The 21,191-nt window shown below is 47.6% G+C and overlaps 2 protein-coding genes across 9 annotated transcripts; one reads left to right on the top strand and one right to left on the bottom strand.

Annotated features, from left to right (window-relative positions):
• Positions 1–1,014: 1,014 nt before the first annotated feature.
• On the bottom strand, positions 1,015–12,848 carry araf (A-Raf proto-oncogene, serine/threonine kinase). Its single transcript, XM_027027161.3, has 16 exons — positions 12,812–12,848; positions 10,811–11,036; positions 10,276–10,379; positions 9,893–9,995; positions 9,484–9,638; positions 9,126–9,230; positions 8,855–8,999; positions 8,288–8,315; positions 7,894–8,021; positions 7,611–7,813; positions 7,211–7,387; positions 6,894–6,940; positions 6,152–6,270; positions 5,668–5,799; positions 5,398–5,532; positions 1,015–5,173 (listed from the first exon to the last, which is right to left on the bottom strand). Exons 2-16 carry the CDS (start codon positions 10,916–10,918, stop codon positions 5,033–5,035), a joined length of 1,830 nt encoding a protein of 609 aa, XP_026882962.2. The 5' UTR covers positions 10,919–11,036; positions 12,812–12,848; the 3' UTR covers positions 1,015–5,032.
• A 2,431-nt stretch (positions 12,849–15,279) lies between these two features.
• On the top strand, positions 15,280–21,185 carry usp30 (ubiquitin specific peptidase 30). Of its 8 annotated transcripts, none has more exons than XM_027027162.3 (13): positions 15,281–15,400; positions 16,213–16,319; positions 16,401–16,583; positions 16,676–16,779; positions 17,182–17,280; positions 17,483–17,528; positions 17,660–17,754; positions 17,924–17,983; positions 18,192–18,278; positions 18,530–18,610; positions 18,925–19,147; positions 19,296–19,416; positions 19,552–21,185. In XM_027027162.3, the coding sequence occupies exons 1-13, from the start codon at positions 15,330–15,332 to the stop codon at positions 19,793–19,795; spliced, it is 1,521 nt and encodes a 506-aa protein (XP_026882963.3). In that variant the 5' UTR covers positions 15,281–15,329; the 3' UTR covers positions 19,796–21,185. The 8 variants fall into 8 exon arrangements, with proteins under 8 accessions (XP_081566278.1, XP_026882963.3, XP_026882964.3 ...); XM_027027163.3 differs by having other exon boundaries at positions 15,368–15,506; XM_027027165.3 differs by lacking the exon at positions 15,281–15,400 and adding an exon at positions 15,508–15,643.
• The last annotated feature ends 6 nt before the right edge of the window (positions 21,186–21,191 follow it).

Here is a 21,191-nt window from a genome sequence, read left to right as displayed (position 1 = left end):
TACCCAAGCCTCAAAGAGTGGGGATACTTGACTAACTTCTTATACTGTTTAATTTAGAGAACTAGGCAAGGTTTCCCTTCGTTCTAAAACGTCTAGCAAAATTTCTACCACACCCAGAATGGCCATGTCATTTCTGTTTGGAGGTTTGTTGTGGCGGGTGTGTGGATGTAAGTAGGTGACAGTGCAAATGTACACTCGATGACTACTGACATTTCAAAAGTTAGAAATAACTCCCCCATAGTCATGATGTGACATGCACAGCGTTAACAGACAGCTTTGGTGGTTATCCCTTTCTCGGGCAGACAGCTTTGGTGGTTATCCCTTTCTCGGGCTCCATAGGCTGTCAATGATACGACTTTGGCACTGTAACCCAACGTGGGATTTGCAGCTCAAGGGAATTGTTGTTTTGTGACCTGACCAAGGACGGTGCAGTGAAAAAAGAGACTTCTGATCTGAAAAATAGCCCTCATGATAGTATCTATTTATCCTGTTCCTGCCACATCCATTAGCCAATTCACAGGCAGAGATAGCTAATCCACCACCTTGTTTCAGCGGTGCTTCTTTCAAGCATCCTCACTAGGGCTGCACAATACATCATTTGTTTACTGATGTTGCGATACTGGCCTCGGCAATATCGTTATGGCAGAAGGCTGCTTTCTTAACACGTCCCATTTCTTCTTGTGTACTATAAGCGCCCAGACCAGTCTCAAGACACTGTACTTGGGTGATCTCTGGGAGAAAAGACATGGTTACAATACAGAACGATGGTTTATTCAGATCACATCAGTGTGTCACTATTGGTTTTTTAATATATTGCAAGGCAGATCACAATCACAATCTTTAGCAATTTAATTGCAATACAGTATATGCACCTACTATTGTGCAGGCTTGGTCCTTTCATCTAAGAAGCCAGACCAAGGACCATGTGCTTTCACAGCTATCCTACCATACTGGAAGACAAACCCCTGCTGTTTACAACTATGTCTGACACACAAACAAACAAAAACAGACTCATCATAATTCCACAGTTTTATTTTAAGAATAAAAGTCCTGTCTCCTCCATATTTTAAGACCAAATAAAAATAATAACCCTAAAAAAATACTAAAGATTTCCTTTACATTTTTTTAAAATAATTGTTCTTTTTGAAGCAATCACACAAAAATAGAAACAAGAACAATTTAAAGTAAATCATAAAAAAATGTAACTGTACACAGCAGAATACACCCTTTATTGCAAACTTAAACGCCCCTCATACCTCTTCAACTATACACACAAATTATTGCAATTCACCTAAAATATGCAAAATTTAACAAATGTGAGCATTTGTCGTGTTCTGAGCGGTAAAAAGAAAGCGGACTGATTTTGACCTACACCCCCCTCCCCCGCCCCAGGTGCCTTCAGCTGGAACACCAGGGGCACTGAACTGGAGCTTTTATTATTGCCCCTTCCGTAATAGTCATGTAGGTTCTGGAGGAGCTCATGTCCCCTCTACTGAGTTTCAGGACAAGCACACGAATGTGCAATGTGACAATTTCAAAAGATTGATTTTCTATTTAATTTTAATTTATTTTTTTAAATCCTCAAATAGATTTTAAAAAGCCTACAAATAAACGTGATACACCATGACTCTTCATTTCCATCATGCTGAACAGACAAGAACTGAAACGATGCCCTTCTGATTAACTCTTTATCGAGCCTTTAACATAAGAAAGGCCAGATTAAACTGTTTCCATGCAAACGGTGGTCATAAAAGGGGTGAAATGTTCACTGTGCGAGTCAGTGCTGTCGTTTGGGCTCACTTGCTTCTTGTGTTTTGCGTCTACCAAACCCCGGAACCAGGAATGTGGTGTTACCGAGGAAACCTTCCGCAGCCGACGTTCAGAAAGGATCGCCAAGTCACAAGGTCCCGGCGTCACCAACGACAACGAGTGGCAGGGGAATTCTCAGTCCTGGGACGCTGTCTGAGAGATGTGATCTTTTAGATAAGGAACTGGAGAGACACCTGTCCAAGCTTTAAAAGGCCAAATTCTAACAAGGACCTAAAGTATAAAAAAAACCAGAAACACACCTTAAAACAAAAAAGATGAACCCGTCTCGCAACCCAGTTGCAGTATTGTCCCAGTGGGTAATATGTAAATGCTGCAAGTATTAGAGTATACTTGTGCAAGCCTGTAGGAACTGAGGCTGACACTGGTGCAATCCTCCCTGCAGTCTCTCCATCGATACAGCAGCATCCACCCTGTACACGCCATGGAAATGTGCCCGCAACGGTCGAGCCGCAGCATGTAGATATCAGATAATGAGCGTTTGTTAGAATCCTGTTGGCGTGGGGCCTAACAGAAGTACCGAGTATTTTCTTGCTAACTGCAAAAAAAAAAAAAAAAAAAAAAAAAAAAAAAGCAGAGACCTGTACACGCGCACAAACACACACACCCTAAGGCCCTGTCTGCAACAACAGGATAAATGTGTTCCACCTCACATACAAAACACACACCTTTCATTCGCAAGTCTATTATAATCACCTATAGTATAAACAATAAATAGTCAAGGAATAAGACACACCCATCCAAACCTCTCCACTGCAGTTCTGTAAGCCCCCTGCAGACTCTCATTACACCTCTGTCTTTCACTAGGGGGTGCCATTAAGTCAGAACACTGCCACTACACCCAGCACAAATCCATCACGGATAGCCGCGTGCCATTTGCGGAGACTGAATTATAACGCGAACAATAATTCACATTTATAACTACAGAATGAAAGAAAACTGCCAATGAATAGATAAGCAAGTTTCAAAACTGCTTCTGGCAAAAAGGTATTTCTGATGCTAAAAAGTATTTTATGGAAATTGAAAAATAAACTAAAATTTAAAACACGTGTTACTCTGAGGCTAAGAATACACCACCCTCTTGAATCACAACCAATTAGGAAAGAGTACACAGTAAAGGGTAACCAGCCCCTTTTAAATACAAAGACTCTACTGAACGACTAGCAAAGTTTATATCGGAAAAGCTGTCAGTTATGCTAAATTATTTATTATACATGTACTCTAAACAGCCATTTAAAAGAAAGCAAATCTGTTGGTCATAAGGCCCCATTAAATCATGCATAAGACAGTCAGTGATACTGCTTTAGGACACACACACACACACACACACACACACACACACACACAGGAGCCTGAACCGTGCCGTTGCACTGACATTCTTGTGCCGTTCTTCCATACTGTGCTCCAGATCGCTCTGTGGCCGTGTTCTTCACACGGCTCCGGCAGCAGGTGGCGCTCTAACAGACACCTACGTGTCCGCTTCTGTCTGAAGAGAGCACGGCTCTCCCAACAGGGGCTCTACTGTTGTACTACAGTATTCATTTAGACTCCCAAGCACAGCAGAGGGCAACGCAAGCCTTCAACCTGTATCCAACGTGGAAACGTTCAGAACGTTAGCGAGAGAAATGTGAAACTTGAAAAGGAATCTGTTAAGATGCTGACACTACTTTTTTTCCTGATTATCTGCCGCTCCAAAAAAATCAGCTCAAAGTGCTGCCAACTCTGTTCTAAGGACCTTATTACAGACCAATGGCTGCTCCTCTCTCGTGACCTGTGTCTAACCAATCACCATGCCGTCTGACCAATCACCATGCGGTTTCCTGTCGACCCACCACCACGAGAAACACTTTCTCAGCATTCCCCGTTAGGAGGGCAAGCCCTAGCAGGCACGGTGGGCCCAATTTGGGAACTTTGGTTTCTAAAACACTAGCGAGCACACACCTCGCAGGCAAACGCCGCCACCAGCGCCAATCCGGCCGCGCACCCGCCTTATCTAAGAGATCACAAACCTCAGTGCTAGTCTTCCGCAATGAGATGTTTACAGATCCATAGCTGGCCCAGCCGACCAACAGCCCAGTAGACCACACACACACGTACTAATGCAAACGTAGCCTGTAACCAATCGCCACAACCGTCTGCGCTCCTGAGTCGACACGCCGCATAACTCGACAGCCCAGACGGCTGGACGCGCGGCAGAAACCGGTAACAGTCCTGACAATGGGGTGGAGGGCGGGAATCCTTTGCCGGAAGAACCGACTGGCTCACTAAAAAAGGCAACAAAAAGACCCCTAGACGGCAACCCCAGAATACGAAGAAATCTTTGATACTTTAAGGGAATACTAAGTGAGTCCATACCTTGGACAAGTTTTGACGAGACTTACAGTATTGACAGGATGATGACTGTGACACAAATGCCCAGTTTGACCTACAGGATTGCCAAGCCCAGAGGAACGCGCAACAAATCAAGCACAACGCTGTGAGAACTCAAGAAATGAACCACCATTAATATATTTTGTACATTTCCAGGTACTTTTGTTAAAAGGAAACTCAAGGGATGAATCTGTTGTCAGGAAATTCAGGCAGCTGGAAGAGAACGTTCAGATGCAATGCTGCAAAGAGCAGCGGCGGTAGTCCGCCTGATCCCGGTATTCAGCAGACGAGACCGGAATCGTGTAGTGTTCGCGGGCTCCTCTAGTTTCTGTGCTCTTCAAAGTTCTGCGCGGTCGTCCGTGTCCTACGAGGGTACGGCCTACACGTGATCGACTTCGTGATGTAGAAAAGTGAGCCGATGAGGTGTGCAGAGCTTTGGGGTTGTTCTTTTAAGTTGTGCATTCGACATGAAATCGGGGCATGATTACAATCACTTTTTTTTCACAAACTGCATCTATGAGCACGCTAGCAAAAATATTGTGAATTCTGTGGATAAATCACACACAAAGTTCGTTTCTTGCAGGGAAGTGCTGAACTGAGAAGAGCTCCATTTGGGCGATTACAATTCCTACTCCGAGAAGGTCTGGAGAATCCTGGGGCTGTGAGGTCCATGAAGATGCGGGTGTGTCGATCGAGATACAGAATGCATCACAGAAACATGTGCATGGATGCGTGTGTGTAGTGACTGCTAAGGTCTCCGGGCTGACGGGAATGTGCTGGAGGAACGGGGAAGTGCGCAGGAACCCCTAGGACACGGCAGTAGCCGGGCCAGGGATCACAGGGGTAGGAAGCGCGTGGTGTGCAGGAGCAGAGGGTTTAGGTCCTCGGCGTGGACGGCACGGTGCAGGGACGGCTCGGAAGCGCTCCGCTCGATCTTGGGGAGCAGGTCCTGCACCTGCTCAATGCCTACAAGGATCTGGAGGACACACACACACACACACACACAAACAAACAAACATTAAACGCTGAAAAATGTGTGCTTTCTAAAGTGTGTTTTTTTGGAATTGAAGGCTGTATTGCTGCCTGTGCGCAGACACTGAGCTTGAACGAGACGCGGAAGCTCGGCTGGTCCAAGTGAGCTCCCAGCCACAGCTGCAGGTTTGCGACGCTCTGCGAGGATGCGGGCGTTACCGTGCTCACCTGAGGGAAGAGGGGCCGCTCGTCACGTTTGAACTTCAGACAGTCGATGATCAGCCTCTTCATTGACTTCGGGCAGTTGCTGTACAGTTTGCTGAGGTCTGGAGACAGGTAGCCTCGGCCCACCATAAAAATGATCTGAAGGTTAATATGAATGAATGAATGCAGTTAGTTATAGTAACAGAAAAGGGTGAAGATCACAGAGCATCTTGACACCTCTTTGACAGGATCAGGATCAACTGGTAACACTTCAGGTGTGTGTGTATGTCTGACCTGGTCACGATTGTTGATGTTTGAGTAAGGCAGTGTCCCAGACATGAGCTCGAAAAGCACAACTCCGTAGCCGTAAACGTCAGACTGGAAGGTGTAAGGGTTGGCATCCTGCATGCGAATCACCTCCGGCGCCTACACACACAGACAGCAAGAGAACAGGCTTTTAAAACATACAGCAGAACAGTATGCTGAGATCTAATTTTCATTTACATTCTCAGTATAAACGCACTAGAAGGTGCTTGTTGCCATGGCGGCAGTGGGCTCAAGGCTGCATTCTCGTAGCCCAGGATCCTGCAATTGATCCCGCAACCCTACAGTTATTGGTCAGTAGCTCTGACCACCTCACGGGCTCACTATTGCCCCCCAGAGACAACAAGAGCACTTGATCCGCTGAGAGAGGCGCAGGAGGCAGCCCAGCCTGGTGCTGGGTGTTTTGGGTGGAGGGAGAGGGTGTGTGTGTGTGTGTGCACGCGAGCACACTCACCATCCACAGGATGGAGCCACTAGGCTGCTCTACCTGCTGCGAACCACTCCAGCGCGACTTCACCGTGGCCAGGCCGAAGTCGCCAATCTTCACCGTCCAGCCCTCGTGCAGGAAGATGTCTGACCGGCGCTAAGGGACGCTACGGCATGGGCGGAAGGGCAGGCCAGAGGGGCGGGGTAGTCAGATTGGGCTGAGCATCAGAAGGTATACTAAGGGCGGGGCTTAATGTAAACTCAGACTCACTTGCAGGCTGTTCAGGTGGAGAAACCAGTACTGCAGCACACAAATATCCCATGGAGGGCACATATTCCACATGCATGGATATTTTTTCTGCAAAATATTTTGGCTACTTCACTCGGTGGTGGTAAGGCTGCACAATATAGTAAATAATTTGTCGCCTTTGAAATACTGACCCTGCAAATAGCAGCACTGTGTATACATGTTCATTATGTACAGTATGGGCCTTCCAAAACATCACCGCCTTTTTAACTGTGTGCTGGCCAATCACAGCCTTTCCAGATGAGTGTTTTGGAGCCGTTTTGAAGGATCGCAGCATTCAACAAATGTAAAGAATTCTATTCAAAAATAATGCATGCCTGTCTTTAACCATCACACTTAAAGTTCACCATTGCATTTGAACTGCAGGCCATTTACCAATTGCGATCTGCAGTGACGTAACTGAAATCTGGTATTTTGGTCCGTATGGTGCAGCTATAGTTTGAGGTCTGCAGTGTAAGGATACTATTAGACTTCAGGTCCCGATGAATGATGTTCTTGGCATGAAGGTAGCTATCAAGATCAAACAAACAAAAACAAAAACACACATTCTTAAACTTGTACTGATGTTGGGGGGATGCAGGTGGTGTTGGGGGGCACGGGTGGTGCTGAGCTGTGTGGGGTCACAGGCAAGTGGGCATTGGCATCAATAGGCCTACAAAACATTTCAAAGCCAAGACTGGCTTGAAATGAATACATGTGAACAAATAATGACGTGGTGTCGGGGGTGCGCGCAGGGTTGCGTGGCATCGGGCAGTGTTGTGGGTGTGGGACGGTGCGTACTCCATGCCCTGAGCAGTCTGGCGGGCCACGTCGATGCGGCGCATGGTGTCGAACTTGGTCTCGGTGACATGCAGGTGGCGGTACAGGCTGCTACCCTCGCACCACTGCGTGATGATGGCGAAGTGCGGCTTCGTCATGAAGCCCATGAAGAGCAGGATGTTGACGTGACGCGTCTTCCTGCACAGCAGACGAGAGGGAGGGATAAAAAGATAGAAAGCATGATGTGGACAGCATGGAAGAAACAGACGAGACAGGAAGGGGGGGGGGGGGGGGGGGACAGAGATAAGCAAAAAACAAACACACAGTAACAGATAGTGACCAAATCGGTGATTTTTCTTTTCGCCATCTTGCTACAACGTACTCTACGCGCCCGGGCCCGGCCGCTAGGGGGCGCACTCACCGCAGCACCTGCATCTCGTTGCGGAAGGCCTGCAGCTGCTCGGGCGTGGGCTCCGTCACCTTGAGGATCTTGATGGCCACGTCGCCGTGCCACTTGCCCTTGTAGACGGTGCCGAAGGAGCCGGAGCCGATGCGCTTCTGCATGGTGACCTCGCGCGAGTGCACCTCCCAGTAGTAGCTGGAGTCCCGGTAACCCACGCGGTGCTGGGAGGGGGCGGCGCAAATATGAAAAGGAGCACGCAAGATGTGTCGCTTTGGACCTAAACGAAAAGCAAGCCACCCACCACTCTCTTTTTGTCATCGGAGCTGGACGGCTTGCGCTCTTTATGGTCCGAGGGCGACTTGGGGGGTTTTCGGCCCGGCGATCCCAGATGAGGAGGGCTGGTCGAGGGCTTGGGGGAGGGTTCTGGCCCTGGGGGAAACACGGCCGCTGATCACAAGATGCTAGCGCTCTCTCATATGCCAGCACAAGGGTTGGGGGTAATATCTACTCTAACTATGACCAAAACAGCTCAGGAATCTGCATAAAATCATAAGGTGAACCATTCATTTGGCATGTTTGAACAGAAACGTGACTTGAATCGTGGTGCGCACAAAAACCAATGCATGCTCTCATGGTGTAATGACTGGTCATGTGACCACGGTCACCTTCATGACCAAAATACATGAAGCACTCACCCATCGTGTTGTTGAGTTTTAATGCCTCCTAAATGAGAAAAAAGAAACAATGAATAAAAAGAAAACCAAAAAGGTGGCAGACGGAGAAACTCTAGTACAGTTGCTCAGCCGTCCGAACCCTCAGACAGGCATGAAACCTCTGGAGACACAAAGCTACTCTCAGTTCCCTATCATTTTAAAAGGTACCATCAGCAAATTTGCCTTATAAAACCTATTCAATTCTATTCTGAATATTCTGCTTCTACAACCTATTCTAATCTCTATCGCTTCATCTCATCAAAGACAGAAGATTGTAGCTTTAAGCTCCAGATGAGTTTGGACGGTTGCAGCGGTTCTGGTTTGTTTGTGTGCGTTTGGTACGCATCTGCTGTTCCGTATCTCATGTGTTCTTCTGCAACGTGTCGGGTACACGTCTGACGTTCTGTGTCGGGTGTGTGCTTCTGCTGAGTGCTGCTACACGTCTGACGTCCTGCATCACGTGTGTGCATCTGCTACGTGCTGCTACACGTCTGACGTTCTGTATCGTGTATGTGCGTGTGTCTGCTGCGTGTCCATTAAGCATCTGACCTCGATGACGCCAGCTGCGCCTGGCCCCAGCGTGCTGATCATGTGCACGTTGGGCGTGGAAGTGGATCGGTGTCTCTGCAGGGACTGCCCATCCGCCCCCGGCATGGGGAAATGGAACGCTGATGGTGGGGACAACATCCCAGGCCTAGACACACACACGCGTGCGCGCATTTACATACAATGAACGTTGCTGCAGATGCAGACTGTGAGACTTAAACTTCTGTAAGTTTAGGGAGGTGCTGAAACAGTTAATCTAAACACACATGCGTACCCAGGAGGCTCAGGGGTTAAGGCTATGTCGCTCTGTGATATGGAGTTAGCGTCAGGCATCATTAGAATGGGTATTTGGGGGTAGTCTTCTGTAGTGGGAACACACCTGAGAAACAAATGCGCGCATACACACACACGCGCGCACACACACGCACACGCGCACACACACTTCAATTAATGAGTTAATTCTGAATAAGGAAAAAGAAACTTGCTTGAAATGCACCATCTTCTATTACCAACACCGGGTTCCTCACATACGAACTGGCACATTAAAACACCCACTCAGGCCCATTAACATGTCGGCAACGCCCCGCCTCTCACACCGGACGAGGTCGTTGCCCAGGCGACAGACCACGCACCGTTTGGTCATGGTGTCCATGTCCACGCACACCGTGGGCACTTTGCTGCTGCAGTGCTGGTGGAATTTGTAACCACACGTCTGACACCGGAAGCCGTTGAACAAGAATTTGTGACAGAAGTCACAGTACGCTAACTTGAAGAAGGTTTTACGAACCTAGAAGGATTTAAAAATAGCAGAGAGAAAGCCAAAAACGGCTTTGTAATTCTAACTGGTTTACACTGTGGAACCGCTGCCACCACAACAAGTTCAAAAGACACAATATCACTGGTTCGTTGCAAGTGCAGTGTAATTACAGCAAATGTAATGTAATAACATGTAATAACATTCCAAGATTCCAAGTGGGAATCTTAAAGGCCTGGGGCTTCAGGGTGTAGGCAGCAAGGCAACGACAGGTGAGTGTAACTTACGAAGTTGTGCATGGTGAGAGGGACGTCATCCAACACCTCCACCAGCAGCTCCTCCCCCACGAGGGGCGTGATGTCAGTGTTCCACTCCGTTAGCCTCTTACGGCTGAGGAGGACAGGGCCACATGCGTTTTAAACCAAAAAGCCATTCCAGCACATCATTAGTTACATCAAGATTAGTGCCACTGCCGTTTCAAAACTAGTGTGGAGTTTATTTAGACCAAGAGGTGCCTGTTGTACAGTTTTAGTAGTTGGGTCATTGTTCATCACCACGCCGTGTCATCACAGCTCAGTGAGCAAAAGGCCTGCACAGAGGGCGTTCCGATCGGAGGCTGATTAAGGTTGGCGGGACAGAGGCAGCTGGTGGTGCGGAGAGGTGCACTCACCCTTCGAGCAGGCGGAAGACTGCGCAGCACTCCTGGCTCAGGCCGCGCACCTTCAGAGCCTTGTCCAGGCTGTCGTGGACTGTCTGCCCTGGCCGTACATTCACCTGGACGCACGCACACAAAGCAAAGCACACACCGCCGCTTACACAACCTTCACCGTCACTCAAGGTCACAAGTCGTACCTGACCAGAAACCTGTAAACCTCCTGAAGTAACACAGCAGCGCAAATGCTAATACAAACACAATCTGTTTGCATATCCTGTTTCTGAACCGGCTATAAGATACAACCTACTTAGTTTTAAATAGCAGGGGGTCTGTCAGAGGCCTCATCTATGTAGCGGTACTAACAGATTATGACCTCTCTGAACATTTCCAACTTAACGTACAACCCGCAGCACCTTCAACTGGCTTCTGTGCCCTCCCCGACTAAATACATTGATTCTTGATGTTAACAAACCCCCACCCCGTGTGGTGCTCTGTGACCGCAGCCGTAGCACGTCCCGATTGGTACCCGGCGAAATGTGCACCCACTCACCACCGTGCGCTGCTTGTTAGGGAGGTAGACGCGGATGGTGCCCCCACCTCGGGGCACATCCTCTGGGCTGTTCTCCCCCGACGACGAGCAGGAGGACGTGGACGACATTGCGTCTCCACGGCAACGGGGAAGGTCGGGGGGAATGGGAGTCAGAGCTCCAAACGTCAGTCAGCCGCAAGAGAGCGTATCAACCTGGGTGCGACAAAGTGGCACCCTCACCTGGAGCCTGTGGAAAGTGTGACCGGTGTGATCAGATGACGCTGGCTAGAGGCACAGTTCTGTACAACCTGTTTAAATGAGACTGGACATAGAGGTATCGGGATATAATCGTCTCATGCCATGCTAAAGTACCAGTGAGTTGTAAACTGTGCACACACAAATCTGTTGTACTAATAATCAATGATCAGTCCTAAACTCACATCCCTCTTAGAATCAACCACCACATCACAGAAGCCCTGCTTTCTGCTCAACTCACAGACCAGACAAGCAACAAGCGAAACAGCAGTCCCCCCATCTCATAGACCACACAAGCAACAAGGGAGACAGCAGTCTACCCATCTCAGTCGCCAGCTTCTACACTAAGTCCAGGAAGGCTGCTCTTTTGACAATAAACTGCACAAATGTTGCCAATCTCAAATTCTGTGAGTCATGCAAGAACTTTTCAAAGCCACAGGAGACAGAAGAATCCTTCATCCAAGCACAGACACTGGACACCACCAGACCTACATGGGGAAGCGGATGCATTTCCACCCTCAACGGGAAAAGAAGGAGCATCCCTACAAAAGATTTGTATTACATAAACCATCCAAAACATCTGCCTATTTCCACTGTCAGCACTCCTGTTAGGGCTACCTGTGCTGGTGCTACTTGAAACAAGTATTTCAAGTTGAACATTGCATGGCCTTCTGCTGAAGTAAGACATTCTTGGCAACCGCACACAATATAAATAAAACAGTACACCGAAGCTAATGCAGTCTTTCCCAGTGGTACGCAAATGATGAATCAGCATTCTCTAACTGCACAAGACGTGCGTGCATGTGCATGCGCGCACGCACGCGCACACACACACACACACACACACACACACACACACACACACACTTTCTCCCGCAGAAGTGGCAAGATTCCTTTCGGCTATACCACCAAATCCGTTATGCCAATATGCAATACAGCAATGCCAATAACGCTAGCACCAGTTTACCAATCGATCCAGACTGGCCGGGCATATTCAAGTAGGTTACTTAAGTGCACAAGCACAGGTTTATTGCTTCTTGCTCGCGACAACCATACACGAACAGCCAGATAAAAGCCGGTGTGACTAGCTTCAGCGCGCAGCTGCAGGTAAAGGCAGGTGACTCCAGCAACCGCGATCACCTTCCCACGAGCTGCTTGCGCACCACAACAGACACGCGGACGCGAGACGCGCAGTACACCTCTGCAAGTTTAAACGGCTTCGACGTGATTTCAGCTGTAACATTTCTTTAGTCAACATTTCCCCCTGAACACGATGAAGTTGGCCAGCTAGCTAAATGCTGCTAGCAAGCCCGCTAAAGTGGTTGTGACTGAACAGTTAGGTAGCCGACTAACGCTGCGCTAACAGCAACATGGCCCATCTTCCCTCTTAAATGACGAAGTGTCTTAATGTACCGCACACATAGCAACGCACAGACCACTTGGACCCGCCGGGTGATTATTCACTTTTGAAGAATATTATTTTCCTGAGGCGGAACTGGGATGAGAGCTAGCTAGAGTTAGCTAGCTGGTTAGCCGACTGGCTAGCTAGTTAACCTAGCGTAAGATTGCTTGGCTAACTCAGTAGCATTGGTCATGTTAGCAATGCAGTCTACTTGTACAAAAGCACAAGCATCCGTCTCAATCCATACGAAGCCTCGATAATTTTACTAGCCGAAACGTTCTTTCATGAATAACGTGTCTACAAATTGTATTAATATAAAAGTGAAAGTTGTACTTTGCTATTTTGTTTCTGAAGTAAATACTCACCTGAAGCAGCCATCTTGAATTCTCTCAATCTGAAGTCTGATCAGTAAAGATTTCAGGGAAAGCGGAACACCTACATCCGTGCTCTGATTGGTTTATTTTCACCAAGCTCTCCTCTGATTGGCTACTAATGTTATTACATTGGTACAAGCACTTGTGACTCAAGGGTGCGCTACTGTTATTCAAGGATTAAAGAAGCCACCCTTATTCATTTCAACGACATACGTCGTTTTTATCATGTCTTTAAATAATACAATATAAATAAGCATGGACTCAATACAGTGAACAGTTATCTTACATTTACAGAGCAAAAACAGTGGAGATGACGGCAGACTTCAGGAGAAGAGTCCCCCCACCCTGCCTACACACAAAATCCTTGACAGAACTGTGTCAGCAATGGAGTCCTTCAAGTTCCTGGGTAGCACAAGAGCACAAGATAGTAGCATCAGCTCTGCAAGAGAACCCAGCAGAGGATGCACTTCCTGCATCATCTGAGGAAGTTCAACCTGCCCCAGGAGCTGATGGCCCAGTTCTACTTTGCCATCATAGAATCTGTCATCACCACATCCGTTCCAGTGTGGGGCAGCTCAGCCACCAAGCGTGACATCCACAGACTGCAGCGCCTTATCAGGGCTACTAAGAAGACCACTGGTGTTACGCTGCTAGATCTGCTCACGTCCAGAATCAGGAGGCAGGTGAAGGAAATCACAGCAGACCAATCTCACCCCAGTCACCACCCAATCCAGCGTCTTCCCTCAGGCTGATGCTTTAGCCAAATGTGGATCATGACAACCCGTTATAGAGAAGCTTTTTTCCTCATGGACAGCTGAATACCTCAATGCACATAAACTCCCCACAACACTCACAATCGCGCACCTAAACATTACATCTCAATCATGTCGTAGTACTTTTCTGCCTTACCTTTGACCTGCCAATCTACTTATCTATTTTATTTATTTTTACTTTATCATTCTACAATGGCATCTCCCAACTGCTCCACTCAGCACTCTTAACAATTGATGCACATGTAAGGTTCACAAGTATGACTATGACTGTGTGTGAATGTGTGTGACTGTATGCGTGTGTTGTGAGTGTGTTAGAAATGTCTCTTGTTGTACTGTGTACAAGCAACTGTGCGAAGCGAGTTACTGTAACCAATAAGGAATTCCTTGTATGCATGAGCACACTTGGCCAATAAAGCCTGATTCTGAACCAGAATTTTAAAATGTGTGTTTATTTATCACACTTTATTAAACTTATTATTCTGCAACAGGTATTTTACATTTTTCTACATATACATAAAGAGAGAGAGAGAGAGAGAGATTAAAAATTGTAGCAAAGTACAGTTTACAGAAAACCAGAACATTTCATACAGAGATCCTATATTCGCGGTGTAAGAAAAGTGCTTCTGAAGTTGATGAAGGACCTCTGTCTGAAACATTCTGTTTCTCCAGAAACTCTATGTCCTTTACAACAATTTGAAAATCTCTACATCTCTTACTACAGTTCACATTCAATGCATATATCAATTACAACCACCTGCTAATGGTCTCCAAACAATTACAAATGTACAAACATGGTACACCTACATATTCCTACATTTCAGCCTTTTAAAAATGCGCATGATCTTTTAAAAAAGAGCAAAATGTAGAGAGAGAACATTCACATGTATAACAGACTAGGCTTGGGCTCCGTTGGGCTCATTAAAGGTAAACATTTAACCAGTGTGGTGATATGCAAATTTGTGTATTTCTTTTCATTATTATGCTACCTTAAAGTTAAAAGACGTCAAAACTCAGAAACACGGGAGGATTTTAGAACCAAAAGATACATTGACACAATGCAACAAAATTAGACCCCCACCCACCCGCCCACCCAAACACAATATCGTTAGATTTGTAATTGTGTCAGTGACATATTTTTTATGTTCTATTTAAAATTTTGATTTCAGATCTTGTAAGATTGCTTAATATTTTTTATACAAAATCAACTCCATACCTATATCGCCATGGAAACAGTACAATGCTGTGTGGCGCCTCCTCTGAGCAGCACAGGCTCAGTTGATAAACATGAACACGAGGATAAAAAACGCAGGATTCGTTTTGCAAACGGCATCTGGTAACACCATTGTTTCTATCTTACATTAAGGCTACAAATAGCCTAAAATGGCTTTGAATAAAAATGCGACCTATTTAAAGAGATATTAGATTGACTGTAGTCGGAATGCAGATTCCTGGTGTACTCACCCCCAAACACAACAGCTTTCTTAGCTGTAGTAATGGTATCACTGCTTTTTATTTATTTATTTTTTTGCTGCCATTAAAAACCGAAAGACCTACTGTGGTGTCAGCTGTGTAACACCAGATTACTCGCCCATGTCCCACATCTTTGCGCCGCTGTCACAGACTGTATACAGGCTATTGTGTTTGCTCACGTCATTGCCATGGTCCTTCGAGCTCCAGTGTCCGGTGAAGCACAAAGGTGGTAGCGTTTAGTTCCGTTTACATGGGTCTGTGCAAACATGCCTTGGTGCAGACAAGAGGGCACGCACAAGCTTTTCCGACAGTTTTTTCGTACTGGGGTTTGTGCCAGGTTAGTACCTATGAGAGTAGCATCTACGGCCAAGAAAGCTAGCTAGTTAAAATGCAGTATTCGTTTGGAGTCTGGGTGGAGGAAGAACGTAACTAAACAAGTGAAGGTGTGCGTGTTATTAATCACACGGAGGTCTGTGGCCAGTTTGGTTAGTTACGTTAATCGGCTAAGCTAATTTCTGCTTGGTGACTATTCCGGACGGTCGAGTTTGTGCTGCTTACACAGATGTCTCCCCTTAGCTCAGTTAAGTATAGATACGCTGTTTGAGCTGTCTTTTAAAAAAGAAATTCGCTGCTGAAGTCTATAGCTAGCTAATGTGCGCTTAGCTGGCTAGCTGTCGCTTCGTATTGTTTTGGGGAATATTGTTGAATTCGTGGTTTTACTATCAGACAACAGAAAGCTGCACAACCTGGTTGGCTAGTTAGCGCTAACCCTGTAGCTAGGATAGCTGTACAATCTGATGTATGTGGCAAACTAGCTGTTTTGAAAAGGTAAGAAATGGCTGAGGGTTGACGTGCGTCTGTCTTGATTTAGCTGACGTCTCTGTCAGTAAGTAAAGTTATAATTGCCCCAGTCTGCTCGCAATATTTGCCTCAGGCGTTGAAATAGTGCTTGTATAGCTAAACACGAAGCTAGTTAGAAGATAGTCCGCCATGTGTGGTTGCGATCCTTTTTTAAAATTTTGTGGGTTTGTTCATTTATGTGCATCGCTGGTGTTTAGGTTAACAGCAGAACAGGCAACACAGCTGAGCAAATGTTAATTTCCAAAAGGAATGACTGGGAGATCACCTTAGTCGTTTGTTGTGTTACAGGAATAAGATGTTGAAGAACTGGGGCGTGATAGGAGGCATAGCTGCTGCCATGGCAGCGGGAGTCTACGTGCTCTGGGGTCCCATCACAGACAAGAAGAGGAAGAGAGGTACACGAGCCCGACTTGGGTTCCCACTTGGGGTTTTGCACGGCGGGAAACAAATCACGGTTTTGTGGTGTCCTTTTTTAGGCATGGTTCCTGGTCTCCTGAACCTGGGAAACACGTGCTTCATGAACTCGCTGCTGCAGGGACTGGCGGCTTGTCCGTCCTTCGTAAAGTGGCTGGAAGATTTTGTGAACCAGCGCACCGTCAGCACATCTGAGCCAGAGAGGGACAGTCACTTATCTAAAACTCTCCTACAGCTGCTTAAGGGTACAGCATGTCACGCCTCGTCTCGTTCAGCTCTCCCTTGCTCTCCCTCGTTGCTCAAATCCATATTTCTTGTCTCGCCCGCACACCGTCAGCGCTGTCCGACCACGAGCCCCTGGAGGACGATGTCCTGGACGCAGGGTGCCTGTTAGAAGCGCTTCGTCTCCACAGATGGCACATTAGCTCCTTTGAGGAGCAGGTGAGTCTTTTCCTCCTCCCCAGGTGCAACTCTGTCACAGATGTGCAATGATTGGACTTTATTTTACATTTTGTAGCTTGCTCTCGATGAAGGTTTTTTTGCAACCCGCTACTTGGTGCACAAGTACACAAGGTTTCAAGAGAAACGGGACGTTTCAGACAGAGGTCCTTCATCATTTTGCTTGCGCGATGATGATGATGTGTATGTGTGTATGCATGCATCAAAATTGCTTCAGACTCCTATACAACATCAATTTAAAATGTATATTGTTTTTTACATTTTTAATTTTTTCTCTGATTGTGGTTTATGTAGTGGGACCATATATGGGATGAGTAACAGTGTCTGCATTTGAGTGAGTGAGTGATTTTATCTATTTGTTTTATACGTGATTCAACCCGTTAGGATGCTCACGAACTGTTTCACGTCCTCACTTCTTCCCTGGAGGAGGAGCGCGACCGGCAGCCCAAAGTCATTCACCTGTTCGACATGGAGACGCTGGAGGTAAAACACACATCACACGTACACACTCACACACAGTCTCCCTGCAGTGTGGTCCCATCAAGTCCTGGCTTTATGCATCTCTCAGTATGACTTTTTATGAACAAGCTTCCTGTAACATTATGGTACTTTGCCTACTTTAGCAACACTAATGTTGAATGGTGCAGTATTAATGGGTTCTGCTTGTTTCTGCTTTCAATTGCAGAAGTCTGCGGAAAGCAATGACAAAACCATCAGCTGCAGGAGTCGAGGTGAGAGCCGCACTCCTCCACACCGCGAGAGCTGCACCGTAAAGATGCTAACATCTAGCGTGCCACAGTGACGGTGAGAAGCCGTTAGCATGCTAATCTGTGCCTTTTACCTGTCCGGTGGCGTCTCCCAGGGCCGCTGCACCCCGTGCCCTGCCCGTGGAGGACACAGCACCCCTTCCACGGACGCCTCACCAGCTACATGGCATGCAAGCGCTGCGAGCGGCAGGTAACAGATCGAGAAGTGGTGAATGTTTCTGCGCGCACACCCAAGCGCGGGGACTGAGAATCGCAACCCGCGTGTCTTTTTAAGGGGGGCATAGAAGCCTCGCTGGTCAGCTGGTTTTGCGGTTTTTATGCAGCTGTGTGCTGAGTGTGGGACCTGTTCTTCTTCGTAGAGTCCAGTGCGATATGACTCGTTTGACAGCCTCTCATTGTCCATTCCAGCTGTTCAGTGGGTAAGCAAAACAATGGGGCCTGCAGTACTCGATAATTTTGTGGGGGGGTGGGGGAGGAGTCACAGTTTTCAGTTTGATGCTCATTACATCCCTGTAAAGTCTCAGTGTGCATAGAGGTCATGTGTGCATGCAGATAAGCATTACAGTGTACGTAGTGTACCACAGAGGAGTTGCATGTCTCCCATGACAGCAACTGTTTGTCCGGCAGGGTCGGCCAGTCACCCTGGATCACTGCCTTCAGCACTTCATCTCCTCTGAGACCATCAAAGAGGTGGAGTGTGAGAACTGTACCAAGGTACAGCTGTGTGTGTGTGTGTGTGTGTGTGTGTGTGTGTGCACGCGAGAGCTTGGGTGCGCAGCATCTAGTTCAGTCCTTTGATGATGAGCAGCTTCGGTTATGTTACTAACCACAATGTAATTGGCTCACTGTGAAGAACCTGAAAACATATTTAAGCAGAAGCTTTTCTTGTTGGCTATGACAAACAAGGTTATTTCTGCTCTGTGTGTGTGTGTGTGTGTGTGTGTGTGTGTGTGTGGGCATCACAGAAACAGACTGGGGACCTGGTGAAAGGTCAGCTTCTCGAGAGCCAGAGGACAACTTTCATTAAACAGCTGAAGCTCGGGAAGGTGGGTGTGGCATCTGACTCTGCCCGCACGCAGCACACAACCGTTCTACACCGTGCCAACTGGGTTGCCAGAGATGCAGTTGGGAGATCATGTTAAATGCTTGGCTTCAGTGCAGTTGCTGCAGGCACCAAATTGGTACCTTTGCTGTAGCGAGTAACCCAGATCTGTTTACCGTTTTAAAGAGGAGTTCATGATGATCTGGGACATGGTTCCTTTGAGAACTTCTGTTAAATGCCCCTGGGTCGTGTGTGTGTGTGTGTGTGTGTGTGTGTGTGTGTGTGTGTGTGTGTGTGTGTGTGCGCACTCTACTCCAGCTTCCCCAGTGTTTGTGCATCCACCTGCAGAGGCTGACCTGGTCCCCAGAGGGGGCCCCTATAAAAAGGCAGGAACATGTTCAGTTCTCTGAGTACCTGAGCATGGACTGCTACAAGCACTACAGCGTGGCCCAGGGCCTACAGAAGACCGGCAGGTCCAATAAACCCAGCTGCACCGACACAGCAGGGGAAATGCATGGTCAGGCCATGTCTAATGGCATTGGTAAGACATCCGGGTCAGCGTGTTTGATTTTGTAGCTGTCTCCTTCTTTCTATAAGAGATCACAGGGCCAAGCTCCATCCGTTCGTGTAACGGTACGTCATTTTCTTAACAAATCTCAACATTCAGGCTGCTCTCTTTTGATTTGTAGATCCGGAGCACCACCACCACCACCACAACAACAATATGCCCCTTGCAAACGGGGCTTTCTCCTCCACCTTCGTCCGCTCCCCAGGACTGTGCCCTGAGCTTCACCTTGCCTACAACTGCCGGTAAATGGAACGAACTATAAAAAGCTAATGTAGCATTCTAGCTAACAGTGTTGCATTGATGAGACTGCAGCAGTAGGATAGTGTTTGGTGCTGGTGTTTTTGGAGGGAAACTGAGTGCGCTCCTGTTCCCGACAGGTCTCCGGAGTTCCTGTTCCGGTTGACAGCCGTGCTTGTGCACCACGGCGACACGCACTCGGGCCACTTCGTCACGTACCGCCGTGGCCCCTCCCCCTCGCGAGTCCCCTTCAGTGCCCAGTGGCTGTGGGTGTCGGACGACGCAGTGCGCAAGGCCAGCCTGCAGGAGGCGCTTTCCTCCAGCGCGTACCTGCTGTTCTATGAGCGCGTGCCGAGCCGCCCCATCCCGCGTGCCGAAGAGTAGCCACAGATGTGGCCGGCGCCTCCCCTCCTGGGATCGGAAGTGCCCCCTACCACTTCCCGTGCCCCCCGGTCCAGTATGTCCAACCAACACAAGCACAGCCCTGCTACCCTGTGGTCTGTCTCCGGGCACGCAAGAACTTACTGAAAGGAAGCGAGTCGGCCACTTGCATCTAGAGGTAGTGTTAAAAGGCTGTGTGACCTCGTGCACCAGATGAGCATGGCTGCACTATAAAGCAGAGCTTTGTCTCTGCATTGCACAACAGAAAAGGTCTTGGTCACCTTCTCCTCGTTGCCCAATTCCCCAGCGTTCCTCAGAGTGTGTCACAAGAACCTAGCACGATCGATCAGAGCAGAAAAGCCATTAGAAACAGTAGAAAGAGCATGACTTTGAACACAGACATCCAATTGTTTGCCCCATCCCTGAAATTGTATTTATCAAGGGGGCAGCACTCATCCTGGAAAGTCTGATAATAATGGAACCACAGCTACATGGATGCAGTTCCAGTCCCGGAGGTCTGGGTCCTGGTAGAATGCAGTTCCGTCCCAACGCACCTCGTCACTTTAAGCAAGGTGTGCATGAGCATGTGATTGCAGAGGCTAGGTGTGTTGGACGTGAGCTCTGAAGGGCAGCGGGTATCCGGGACCGGGGTCGGGCATCACCGAGCAAGTCGTCGCACCCCAGTGCTTGCGGGACACCATGCCCGTGACTCGGTGGCATGTGTTTCCATGCATGGGTAGCTGTGATTGTTGCTAGGCGCTTGCTGGTTTCCCCCCCCCCCTCACTGATGGTGGTACTGTGCCAATGTTGGTAGCTTTTCCCCATTTCCACAGAGATATGACCAAAAATCTTTGGTAGTCATGTCGGGCTGTTTGGTTAATGCTAATGTTACTGGTTTTTTTTGTACAGTTGTCTGACAAAATGGTGTCATGATCCTGTAACAGAACTGGAGGGTGATGGTTATTTCCCAGCGTAGTAGCAAATAACTGTGTATGTGTGTGAGAGAGAGAGAGTTGGTATAAGTAAGATGGTGTGTATGTGTTTGAATGTCTGTATGAATGTCTTCCCTGTGCCAATTTCAAGTCTGGATATACCTTCAACAAAGCTAATTACCCAACAGGAAACTAGTGGAAGTCCTTGGTAGTGGTCTAATTTTCAAACCTCTAGGGCGGCTGTGAAGTACATGAAAAACAAATGCATGTCTTTGGTAACTGATCCGTCAAGTGGTCGTATAGACCAAAAAAAATGTATGGCCACTGCCTAGTGCGCGCATGTGTAGTAAATGAAGAGGAAACAAGATAAGCTTGATTAATGTGTGATTTTGTATGTTAAGCAATTTGCACTGAGAAATATTTTTACGAAACGATGCTAAATAAATTTCTGTAACTGATAACCCTGG

This window comes from Electrophorus electricus, chromosome 1, assembly GCF_041902795.1.
Source record: "Electrophorus electricus isolate QZ-2024a chromosome 1, ASM4190279v1, whole genome shotgun sequence".
In the NCBI taxonomy this organism is placed as follows: Eukaryota; Metazoa; Chordata; class Actinopteri; order Gymnotiformes; family Gymnotidae; genus Electrophorus; species Electrophorus electricus.
The sequence above is the reverse complement of the archived record's forward strand: the minus strand, read 5'-3'. Positions and strand labels throughout refer to the sequence as shown.

What these genes read in the sequence shown, in the direction of transcription:
- araf (XM_027027161.3), bottom strand. Translation starts at nt 10,918, where the DNA reads ATGTCGTCCACGTCCTCCTGCTCGTCGTCGGGGGAGAACAGCCCAGAG. An exon ending in CAGACTGCTCAGGGCATGGA is followed by an intron (nt 6,941 to 7,210) that starts GTACGCACCGTC and finishes TGATCTTGATAG; the next exon opens with CTACCTTCATGCCAAGAACA. An exon ending in GTGGCTCCATCCTGTGGATG is followed by an intron (nt 5,800 to 6,151) that starts GTGAGTGTGCTC and finishes CTGTGTGTGTAG; the next exon opens with GCGCCGGAGGTGATTCGCAT.
- usp30 (XM_081710152.1), top strand. Translation starts at nt 15,330, where the DNA reads ATGCCTTGGTGCAGACAAGAGGGCACGCACAAGCTTTTCCGACAGTTT. An exon ending in CGTACTGGGGTTTGTGCCAG is followed by an intron (nt 15,401 to 16,212) that starts GTTAGTACCTAT and finishes GTTGTGTTACAG; the next exon opens with GAATAAGATGTTGAAGAACT. An exon ending in CACCTTGCCTACAACTGCCG is followed by an intron (nt 19,417 to 19,551) that starts GTAAATGGAACG and finishes TGTTCCCGACAG; the next exon opens with GTCTCCGGAGTTCCTGTTCC.